This window comes from Asterias amurensis, chromosome 1 (genome assembly GCF_032118995.1).
Source record: "Asterias amurensis chromosome 1, ASM3211899v1".
Lineage (NCBI taxonomy): Eukaryota > Metazoa > Echinodermata > Asteroidea > Forcipulatida > Asteriidae > Asterias > Asterias amurensis.
In genome coordinates this window covers 27695266-27708016 of record NC_092648.1, presented here as the reverse complement: position 1 = coordinate 27708016, position 12751 = coordinate 27695266, and the positions used below count along the sequence as shown (strand labels likewise).

The 12751-nt window shown below is 37.3% G+C and overlaps 1 protein-coding gene across 1 annotated transcript; it reads right to left on the bottom strand.

The window, feature by feature from the left end:
* Positions 1 to 623: 623 nt before the first annotated feature.
* LOC139935344 (basal body-orientation factor 1-like) lies at positions 624 to 11642 on the bottom strand. The gene is made up of 10 exons (XM_071929882.1): positions 11307 to 11642; positions 10233 to 10461; positions 9087 to 9152; positions 7784 to 7927; positions 6767 to 6918; positions 6035 to 6248; positions 5348 to 5551; positions 3692 to 3912; positions 2562 to 2741; positions 624 to 2279 (listed from the first exon to the last, which is right to left on the bottom strand). Exons 1-10 carry the CDS (start codon positions 11363 to 11365, stop codon positions 2075 to 2077), a joined length of 1674 nt encoding a protein of 557 aa, XP_071785983.1. The 5' UTR covers positions 11366 to 11642; the 3' UTR covers positions 624 to 2074.
* Between the last annotated feature and the right edge of the window lie 1109 nt (positions 11643 to 12751).

Here is a 12751-nt window from a genome sequence, read left to right as displayed (position 1 = left end):
ATCTATTAATCTATATTTGGTGGAAGAAAACATCAAGTCTTACATTTTATGGAGATCACAGCTGATGCATTGCAATCTTGTTCAGCTGTTATTTTTAACAATACTTAAGTTAATGTTGAACTTATGATATGAATGGTAAATATCAAGTGTAAATGTTGTATATTGCTTGCCAAGAAATGCCCTAAAAAGCACAAATTCAATTTGATTTTCTTCAACCCAAGTTTTAATTGGCAGCATATTGAGCCACAGCACATTGTAAACCATTACACGGTGCTATAAAGAATTAGGTCTCATAATCCAAACGAAGTCCCACATACCTTGCACGAATATTGTACAGCGCTAGGAGCGTCACTGACTGACCGACATGCACATCACATTAGAAGCCAGTATTATGTGACATGGTGTTCTTAGAAACGAGTGACAAACCTCGAGTTTCAGACAACATTCTTAAATTCCTTTTAACATACAGACAAGTTATACATGATGTGTTTACTTTCCCAAGCAAAACATTGTATTTATAATCACTTTATTTACAACTGGAATCTTTTTATTTCAATTCAACAAAAATTTGTTATTGTACATCATTTAATTTACAAGTAATAAAATATTTATCAATTTAAATAACAAATGCAAATCCATATTTTGAATCAGTGTTTACAAAATTGACTATCTAGCTGCAGTATGTATACATTTATTTCTTACTTTCACTGCATTGAACATTTGTCATAATTTTGTGATATAATCCCATCCCACCTCCATTTATTTATCATATCAATCAACACAGTCAAGATCTCAACTACTTAGAGATTTGGTTTTAAAATTTCAATCATGTTAAAAATACTAGTGGGAGACGGAAACGGAAGGTACACATTTTGTAAACACTCTAAAAATGAAAGCAATAAAAAACTTTTGGTTGGAAGCCTACAGCAGCTTTCGATGGTATAAAGCATTTTTGGGAAACTTACGTAAAAAATGTACTTTTTTGGCCCAAAATTGAATCTGAGAATCTGCAGTAACGCTTCTCAAATTGTGTAACCGGGGATTATTCTTCCTACATGGACAGAATGACCCTGGACTTTTGTTGACATTTTGGGTCCAAATGTAGCACAACCGAATATGCAGGTTAGTCTGGCACCCTGCTTATGCACATGCAATTTTGTGACCGAAAATTACTTCTAATCACAAGTTGTCACAACTTCCAGTGATAAATGGTAGCACCTTTGATTTTTCATTCATGCGTCTCTTTCACACAATGATGATCCCAATAGGCACTGTGAGATATGGCCTCACGGAGCAACCACTTGGTGGAGCATTGTCATGTGAATCACTCATTTAAAGGCACATTTGTTCACCAGTTAAAATAGTGTTTATTACTATGTACATTGTAGGGCACTATACAGTGATTTTTGCGATCACATTTTACGAGTAGAGATCTCATTTGCATAACCTGTATGAGTTTATTTACAAAACAGGGCCCAACTGCATGGCTCTAATAGACTGATCCAGTAGGTTCCGCCAACAACGCACGCGTGAGCAAGAACACGTGGGGCTCTCCAATGCTTTTCTGCACAACTCTGCCACGCGCGCCAAGATACACGCACGCATGTCAGACCTTATTTGTCAGACCTTCGTTGCATTGTGATTGGTCAATACGCAATGGGGCGGAACTTAATGGATCGGTCTATTACCACTCAATGGGAGACTTTGGAATGCTAGGTGGCAGACTTACCAGATATATGTCCATTGTTTACAAAGTTCTGAGCATGCGCACATTACCGAGAACAATAGATTTACCTGGTAAGTCTGCTGCCACCAAGCGTCCCAAAAGTCCCCTCTTCTGTGCTTACGATCAACATTCCTCGCCTTCACAACAAGCGTAAAATTTCTGCGCTAGCTGTGTAAGTAATGTGGAGTACGCATGTGCACAAGCCTAAGTTCCCCGCTAACCCGTGAATTCCACTTGACGTAAGCACAGAATTCCTTGCTTCCGCAAGTGCCGACTCTTTGCAGAGCCATGAAATTGGACCCAAATGATGGACGGAGTTTCATAGATTCTTCTCTTCAATCGGACTATTTAAGAAGCACCAGCAGCAGCAGGTTCTTGTCTCGTGTCTAGGGGTGCCACAGTGAGAGATAATTGGGCAAGGTCTGGAAGCACTGGGGTACTACCCCTCTTATTGGCTGACTCTTGCAGTCTGGGGTGTGAGTGTAAGTCATCTGCTGTATGCTGTGTTATGAAGGTACCTGGTTCAGACGGTAGAGGTCCCTCAATGGCAAGGCTGCATTACAACAAGAAATAAGTTGATAGTTAAGAAGCTAGCTATTAGAAAAACATTATACGAGTACACCATTGGCATATTCCAGGAAGACTGCTTGGTCTTTAACAAATAATTAATACTTTTTGAAAAGTATTTTTACATTCATGATTTATTTAAAATACAGCAATACAGCCGCTAAAAGCCGAAATGTATAGTAAACAAAGAACAGTCAGTAAAAACATTTATGCCAGATTTACAAACAGGACTTGCAATACATTGATTTTCCCATTGCTTTCAATTTACCTGGCAGTCTCCTTGTCACTGATGCTCACAGGGTGTCTATGCAGAGCTGAGGGACCCAGGTTTTTAGGTGGTCTAGCGTTTACACGTGAGCCGTTCATCTTAGCAAAGAGTAACCTAAGCACTCGCTCACGCTGTTCCCATGTAAGCTCACTCACATCAATCTTACCACCAAGTCCAGTCCTGAAGAAAATAGTATACAAAAGAGAACTTCTGTTAATTGTTTTTAAAACATAGTATCGCAGTGTTTAAATGCATGTTACTTGTTTTGAAAGAGTAATAGAATAAATGTTAAATGAATCTCATCCAACCTTTTTCAATAACAAAACCATACATTACCAACCTATGAAAATATTAATAAAAGAAAGAAGCACAGTTTCTTTTGACAATACATTCAATTGGAATTAACATTTATTTCCATATTGGTGATATGCCATTTTACAACAAAACTTGATTGTCCCCACATTGGAAAGTGACAAATGTTTTCTTTAAAAGAAACCGTTTTTGAGCTAAAAAGTTGCTGCTGCTCACATGACATCATGTCCATAAGGGTCTTGTCACACGAGGCAACTTTTGAAGGCAACAGAATCGCTTTAGTAGCACATAAGTAAGTTGTTTAACAGTGTCTTACAATCAACAAACAAAATATGTGAACATTGAAACGTGAAAGCATATTCTTCTCAGAGATTGACTGGAACTGGTTGCCTGTTAAAGCCATTATACACTTTCGGCAAAGAAAAAAAAAAAGGTCACAGATTTACAAATAACCTACAGGGTTTACAGAAGGTAATGGTAAAAGACTTCTCTTGGAATATTATTCCATGAAATGCTTTTGTTTTTGAAAAAACATTAACAAAATTATCAATTCTCGACATCGAGAATTACGGATTATAGTAAACACATATCATGACACGACAAAACATGCGGAAGCAAAGGTGGGTTCTCCCGTTATTTTCTCCCGACTCCGATGACCGATTGAGCCTAAATTTTCACACGTTTGCTATTTTATACTTAAGTTGTGATACACGAAGTGTGGGCCTTTGGACAATACTGTTTACTGAAAGTGTCTAATGGTTTTAATTTGCCTTTTGTAAGATGGTCCTAAAGGTCTATTCAAATCAGAAGACACTTACCAAGCCTCAGCCGCTTTGAGGTCTGAGTAAACACTATTAGTGCTCATATCAGACGCCTTGAAGGTCCGAACTTTGGGATAATCTCCTTTGGTGGCGTGAGCGTCCAGCATTCTCTTATGGTACATTGCTGCTGCATCTTTAAGATACTTGGATCGGTTAGCAATGATCTCCTTCTTAACTGTCTCCAAGGAGTCGAGGAAAAACTGCTCCATTTCTGTCCTCTGTAAAAAAAATGTGGTAAAAAAAAACTGATGAAAAATTTGTCAAAAATAAACGAAAATCATGGTAAAGGAGTACAAATTTCTTATTATTATGTAAAGTTAACAAATAGGCCTACTGTAAGTTTGACAACTATACAATGTACTGCCAGTATGTTTTATTAATAAGTAAACAATGTACTACCACATTTAACACAAACTCATTAAAGGAAGGGTAAGAACAAAAACAACTTTTAAGCTGGATTGTGGGATTTGAACATTTCTATGGTGGAAATACATTTGATCCAGTGAGGTCTATGGTAACACCAAATACACAATACAATACAATACAAAAGGCATTTGTATACTGCTATTTCATTAAAATTACATCGATGATCACACACACAAGGTTAAGATCACACACAGAAAGTGTTTGAAACTTTGCATGTTGGCGATAGAGTCTATTGGTAGGGTTTGTGAATTGTTGAAACAGCAATACATGTAGTTGTAGCAGTAGCTGGCAGTTTGAGCATCAGATTAATGGGTCTCCAGCTGCAAATGGGGTCTTTCTAAATTAGTGTCTTAATCTACAGAAACGGGGATCACTACTTCCATACAAAATATCAGAGCATGATAAAACCAATAAGAAACCAATAAGACAAGCTGAAAAGAAGAGATATTCTTCAAGTAAAAACCAAACAACAGAACAATAGAAGTTTCTAAATGCTTGATATTTCCAGACAACATTTTCATACAATGTTTGACTCCTACCTGAGAAGTCTATATATTTGTTCACAAAGGACTCCAAAAGTCCCTCATAATTAATAACAGTAACAATGTGAAATTATTTATTTAAATTGCATCAATTCAATACAAGCACATAAAAATCATGAAATAAAATACAAGAAATGACAATGATACAAAGTTACAAAGGAAATCACAATATGAGCACAAATAAATTGGTAAAAAAGCTAGAAAATACCACAATAAATTCATAACAGTTATGGTAACACAAGACCCTAGTAGAACTCCCCATACAAGATCCTGTTAAATTTACAATAAGAGCACAGGAAATTGGTAAAAAGACATAAACAACAAGAAACTGGTTAAAAGGCATGACGATTAGACATAAATGTATAAAATGCTGTTACTCATCAGTTTTGGGCAAACATTTTTAGTTAAAGATATCTGGGTTTGGGCAATTTAAAAAATAGTTTCCAACTCAAACCTAAAATCAATGTAGCAGGTTCTTGGGTTTATTTGACAAATTAGAATCAGCTGTTGCAAACTGCCTACCAACCAAAAAGAACTACGCAAAATAGTTGATGGCCTGCCGTTTCAAATCAAGCAGAGGCTTTCTCAAAGGATTTCTTATCAAACTTTATCAAATTTTAAACAAAACTTGAAGAAAAGATCAGGAAAAAATTCAAGTGTTTACAAAATTGAATCTCTGTTTTACCTGATCCAGGATAGTCTTAGCTAATCTCTTAACTTTCTTCATCTCTTTACTCTGTAACTCAATGGTCCTCATCAGCTTAGTGATCTCTACACGTCCAGCCTCCGTCTCTACGTGTGCTTTCCTGACGACGATCTGTCTCTCCTGCTCAAACTCACGCACCACGTGGCTCAAGGAGACCTCTAGGCTCTCTATCTTATTCTGGGACTAACACAAACACAAAGGAAATCAGTCGGTTTAGTGTTTGGACTAATATAAAAAGTATAGGGCCCAATTTCAGGGCTTTGCTAACTGCAGACTTCTGTTCTTACAGGACAAGTGCTGACTTTCTGCTATTTTTTGTTAATAGATCAGTATATAGCTTTATCAGGGCTGACTTCAACCCGACCAATTTCACAGAGCTGCTCAAGCACACAAACCAGCCAAGCACAACATAGTTAATGCTTACCAACATGGTTACAAGTAGCGAATACCATACACATACTACCTTCTTTGACTTGGGCCTTTTCCAAATACTGGGCTCCTTTATCAATTTTGAAGCATTAAAATACATCAAATGGAGCCTAGCGCCAAAGCCCACGCCCAAAATTGGAAAAGCATATGATATCCTGCTAAGCTTTGCTTAGCAGAAATTTGTTAAGCAGTATATTCTGCTGGATGAGCAGCTCTGAGAACATGAAAAGCACTTACTTGTTTAAGTTGCTCCTTCAGTTTAACATTCTGCACCACTTTCTCCTGGATCATGAGTTCATTCAACTCTTTATCTCCCTTCAGTTTCTTGTTCTCTTTGAGTAGGGTGTCTCTCTCAAGCTTCAACTCGTCTGATTCCTTCATGTGGTAATTCAACGCCTCAGTGACTCGGACATTCTCTTTATAAACTGAGCGAGTTGTCTCATCAAGCTCACTGTAGATGAGTAAAAGAAATTTGAAGTTAAAATAGGACTTTAACGCTTGTTGGGGTTTTTTTCTTTCTGAAATGTGATCAAATTTGGTGGCAAACTTTGAGTGAAATAACAACAAAACACTTTCATTTGTGGGGATTTCTTAGCATGTTTAAATTGGCCTGTATTGCGGCAATTAGAGAAAGCAATGGTGCAGTTGTGTTTTAGGGGGACTTCAAATGCTTTATAAATTTGTGTATTTTGATAACTAATAACCCTGTACTTATTTATTTTAACTTTTTTGGCAATAAAACCAACGCAGCCTCAAAAGCAATCACACTATTGCCAGCAGGCAAGAAGATAACTGTGTAGAGAAAATGATGAAGGTATCCAAGTTTTAGATGTAGGTATGGACTGAAAACCCAAACTAGAAAAAAGGCTCTGTTTGGAATTCAAACCGGGGTCGATAGCTGTGAAAGGCAGGGAAGAAACAATTGAGTCAAGCTACTTTGCCTTTTGAGTCAAACATTGTTTTACCAACCTTATTGCCTCTGTATGAGCTCGTTCAGCCAGCTCTGCAATCTTTTGGCTGGCTTCTTGCTGCAATCGGATCTTCTCCTCGAAGAACTTATGTTCCATTCGTTGCAACTGCTCCACATGTTCTTTGTTGGTCAAGAACATTTCATCTTTGATCTGAAAATGCACCAAATGGAGAACATTTTAAGTGTGGTACACCTTACCCTCATTCAATAATGCATCTGGGTTTTGCAAGTATCTTTTCTTTTTGCTGTGATTTGTAGTGTTTACTGTTAAGCTATCGTCTATAGCTCCAGTGTTGTTTTACCATAGTATGTCTTAGTTGATTCTGTTGGAGTGAGGACTGCACCAGTTTATTGATTCTGTTAAGCCCGGTTCATACTTCCTGCGAATGCGAACGCGATACGAATGTTGACGTCACAAATTCGCAACGAACAATTCGCAGCAGTTCAACTTTGGGCAACTCACTTGCGAATATCGTTTGAAAGGAGGGTTGAGACGTCAAATTTACGTCAAATTTGCTTCGCATTCGCATTCGCAGGAAGTATGAACCGGGCTTCACTGAATTACTGAATGGTGTTGGATTGAAGACTGCACTAGTAAACTGATTACGCTTTACATGGGACCGCGCATACCACCAACCATAATCAGAGTCCGACAGTTTGGGTGTTGAGTTTGTATGGTGTTGGATTGAAGACTGCACTAATATAAACTTATTATGCTTTACATAGGACAAGCATAATCAGCGTCCAACAACAAGTTGGGTGTTGAGTCACCATCTTTCTGTTTATCCTTACAGTTGTTTTTTATATTTCGGTATGTTTTCACGCCTGCATGTTTTACCTATTTCAATCTGTAAAGCCCCTTGAGTGTCCTTTCTAGGTAGATTTGGGCTATATATAATTTTCTTTTGATTATAATTATGGTGTTATAATTTGTCAGAATGAGGCAGAAACCTTGTGTACCATAACAGCGATGTATGCTCAAACTTTGGATTGCTTTGGATTGCTTTTTTGTTTACCTCATCCAGTTCTTTCTGCATTTGTCCTCGTTTCCGTCTGAATTCCTTGACAAGTTTGAGCTCACTCTGCATCATCTTCACTTCATCAGTCTTCTCTGTAAGATTGCTCTCAAGCTGGTTCAGTCTTGTGGTGAAATCTTCAATCTAGAAACATGTACACAATTTGAATAAACATGATAATGTTCAGTTCTAGTAGTAGCAACCAAGGTCTAATTTCATGGCTCTGCTCCCAACAGCAAAGAATCAGCGCTTAGGAAGTAGGGAATTCCGCAAGATTGTTTTTACTTGTGCTCGTGTGTACTCCACATTGTAAGACATTCTTCGCTTTACATACAGGTACCGCAGCAAATCAGCACTTGTACAGTAAGTGGAGAATTGTGATCTTTAGTGCAGTAATTGGCGGAAAGCAGAGCCATGAAATTGGGCCCAGTGCATCTTCAGGACAACCCATTTGAAATTGGACATTTTAGTTTACATTTATTCCTTTGCTTTGAGTTTGGCCATCCGTATTAACTCTATCTTTCCTTTATATGAACAAATATTAGTGAACTGGACGCCCTACTTTTTTTCAGTTAATAACAAATTTGGGCCACAGCTCAGAAGAATTTTGTTACAATTTCAAGATAAGACTCTTCAAAGTACAATCTTAAAAAATCAGACCCAACTTCGATGTTATAACAATGAAACAAAGATTAAGGATATCATAGAGAGGATAAAGGAAACAATTTGAGATGATAGGCAGAGCACTTAGCAAGAAGGTAAGATGTTAGAGGAACCAAGTAACTCACATAATGGCAATCGAGGACATGCAGGAGAAGAAGAGGAAGGAAAAGAAAGAAGAGATAAGATGAAATTGTCACTGAATACTGCAACATTGAGTAGAATGGCAATTGTCAGAGGAGAATTTTAATGGCTGGAGGAGGCCTTCATCCATCAAAGGACAGCCTGGTGACAGAGTGACCAAGAGTCTCACAGAATGGCAACCAAGTACCGGCAGGAGAAGAAGAGGAAGGAAAAGAAAGAAGAGATATGACAAAAGAGAATTGAAATTGCTGGAGAAGGGCTTCATCCAACAAACGATGAATACAGCCCGATGATAATAATAATAATAATAATAATAATTTATTCATTTATTATGAGCAAGTTTCATAAAGAATATGTACAGATGCGCATTACAACAATAAACAGATATTAACAATAATTGAAACAGAATTAAAAATGGTAATTACACTGAAAATTATGAGAGCAATAGTTAAAATCAAACAACAAAAATGATGATGAGGAAACAATCAGTTGTACTTACAATGTGTTGTTTTTCTTTTCGAGATTCTCTCCTGGTATCCTTTAGTTGTTTCTGCAACTTGGCAATCTGCAAAAAAAAAAAAAAATTAATCATACTTGTGTTATTGTAAGGAAAATCCCAAGGTTCCTCCACTTATGTTTTAATAGACTAGGCCCTGAATTTCAGGGCTCTAGGACTAAATTTATTTCCAGGTTTTAATTTGAGACTCTAAATAATAACAACAGACTATTCATTTTTACCTTGACATTTGGGTTTCAATCTGGATTTTTTCGCAAATGTTAACCTTTGATTCAACATCAGCTGCATCAATCAGGCATGCAACTCTTCAGTCAAAAAAGAGGAAACATACAAAAAGCTAAACACAAAGCCAATTGGATAACAGCTGATGACGCAAATGTTTGGAGACGTTCACCAATTTTACCAATCCATTGCTGCTGCAACCAGTAATTAATTTCTTTCTTACAAACTAAGCAGTATGAAGCGGTAAAGCTTCTGAACAACTTCTGCAAGCAGAAATTTATCCACTTGTTTCTCCAACCAGTTCAATCTCCATTGATTTTGTATGCCTTTTTTGTTAGTTTTTGTCAAGTTTTGTCCTTGATTGCGATCAATGATGTCTTTCCTTGAGGACGCCATCATTATTTTTCAAGCAAACACCTATTCGATTGCATGGTTCACTTGCACTCTTACAGCGTCTGGTTCCCACCGCATCCCCTTACAAAAAGCAATACAATTACTACAAGAGCCAGACTGTGAAAAAAATGGTCTAGAAGGTATGCTGTAGGGGGAGAACTTGAGTCTGTGTCTGGATTGTCTAATGCTTTTGTATAACGTGTAAACTTTTGCGGAGCAAGACTTTTTAAGAATTCTGAACTTTATTTCTTTTCAATACAATAAGTGGCATTTTCTTTCAATTGTACCACAGAATTTTTGTTAAATGCAGCATGATTTTTTTTACTCTGAAAATATTCCTAGTGCTCAGCGGATTTCTATTTTATAAAACTTGGAAAATCGCAGACTCGCGGAAGAGTTGCATGCCAAACTTCCAAAATTCATCCTAAACATTTGTTTTTTATCTAAAAGGATCTATTATGGTGTGCAAGGATGTCATAAATTAACAAAATTTCTTTTTTTTAAGATACTTACTAATTCTTCCTTGGAATGGTCCTCTTTCTTCAAGTAGGTTATCACATCTATAGTATCTTTCTCTGATTGTAGCATGTTATGCTGCAACAATTCATTCTCCAATGACAAGTGCTTGGCATTCTCTCGAAATTCTTGGCGTGATTTCTCAGTGGCGTCCAATCGAGCCTCCCAGATTCTTGTGTTGGCAACGACCATGGCTGTATCGGAGAACTTCTTGTCCTTCTTTTTCCTGATTGATGATAAAGTCAGTGCAACTAATTTATGACGAAAGGGAACAGTTTGAAGGGTTCTTTCAACAAATTGCATTAACACAGTGAAATGTTGGGACAAATATTATAAACCAAGTGAAGCTTTTGTCAAACTTTGTTTACAATTTTTGGGCAATAAATTTTACCGTCCTTTTTACACAGAAATGTGAATGCAGGCAACCAAAACTCCCAATGTAGCAAAAGGAACACTTTTCTGTTCAGAAGCAAAATAAATATTTTTCTGGCAGGATTAGAGTAATATTAGTGCCTCTTCCTGAATTTATTATTCCCCAAGAATGTCTAACATTTGTTGTCTTTTTTTCCTAAAGAAATGAGGGCAAGGCCACTTTTGGTGAGCAACACACACACAAGCCCTGAATGAATACATTTTAATAGACCGATCCACTAAGCTCCGCCCCATTGCGTATAATGGATCAATCACAACGCAACGAGCCGTCAAAAGGTCAGACAAATAAGGTCCGACATTCGTGCGCGTATCTTGGCGCGCGCGGCAGAGTTGTGCAGAAAGGCATTGGAAAGGCTCACATGTTCTTACTCAAATGTGCGTCTTGGGCAGAGCCGTACTAGATCGGTCTATTGCAAGTGCAACACTGCAAGCAAGGTCAAGGAAGGGCAAGCATGGCAAGCATGCTAATTTAATAAGCTTACCCGCTAACCTAGTAAGATAGGATAATAAAATAAAATAAAAAATGTACAGTTACTGAGTTAGTGATATGTCACACCTTTCTAATTTGACAACATAAAAACAAAATAAAACTATAACACACAATGTAATGTATCATGTATCACGTATCATTACACTTACCCTTTTCCTTTTCCCTTGCCTTTTCCTTTCCCCTTTCCCTTCTTGACCTTCTTCGGCATGATGGAGCTTTTTACGGACGAAAACACACAGCGCAGAAACCGAGTTGCAAAAAATCACACCCTAAAGGCTAAAAAGTCAAATGTTATGCTGTTCGTTGACCAACTTAAAATACGCAGTCCTGGCAACAAGACTGCTAAAATACTCTTTTATTACTTTAAATAACTTACAATTGAATAACAACGACTGTAAAATATGTTTTTATAGAAGAAAACAAATAAACTACCACACTACGCGACTACCGACGAAGTCAGTCCAGACGGGAAAATAGAGTCTATTTACAAAGGAGTCTGGTTGGAGGACTTGTTATCCTTCTACAGTCAATGCGAGCAAAATGAAAAGAGGCGGAAACCACACTAACGTTGACTTGGCAACAGATAGGGCGCCCTCCATTGACAATTTAAAAAATATTCGGGCGTGGATTCGGGCGGGGGCGGGGAAGGTTGGGGTGCAAGTATCATTTTTTGCAGGTTGTTGCTCATCACAAATGGGATACATATACGACATACAATAGACTGTTCACATAAAGTTAGGAAACTTTTTGAAATAAAATAATTTCGTTATTATTTTGTATTACTCTCTTTGTAAATATTTTAGTATCAATGCAAAGCTGCAAAGTGTTTCCAGTCTTCTCATCACTTCTTGGTGTCTCCCAACATAAGCATAAACAAGTCTGTGAAATTTGAGCTAAATTGGTCATCGAGGTTGCGAGAAAATGATGAGAGAAAAAACACCCTTGTTGGACGAATTTGTGTGCTTTCAGATAGGAATGAAAGACTTCTGGCTGGAAGTCTTTTTTTTTTTTTTTTTTGTGAGAAACTATACCTGTTTCTCAAATGCTACTTCAGAGACAGCCGTTTCTCACATTGTTTTATACTATCAACAGCTCTCCAATGCTCGTTACCAAGTCATGTTTTAAGTTAATTTTCTTCGAGTAAGCAAACGTGTACCTTCCCTTTAAAATGATACCACATTTGCAAAGATTAGGCCTACGCGTTGCTGAATTCAGCTACATGAATAACAATGAGGCAAAAACACAAATCAATTGTGCCAAAATTAGCAATTTTGTGTTTTGTGTGAACAAACAGGTTGACACTACAATGCACTGTAATCCAAACAAGCAAGACAACTTACTGCTCCACTTTATCTAACACCAAACACGTGTTTTTCAAGAAATGAGGGCTATTTTTGTGGGTGTTATGCTCACTGGTGCAAATCTTTGTGCAAACCATTCATGGTTCTGGAGCTTGACCGGTTTAATTGCCTACTTTTGACTGTTTAGCACAGATAAAGGTAATTTTGGCACATTTGATTTGTGACTTTGCCATTGTTGTTCATGTAGCCAAATTCAGCAATAATTATGTAATCATTGCAAATGTGACCATTTT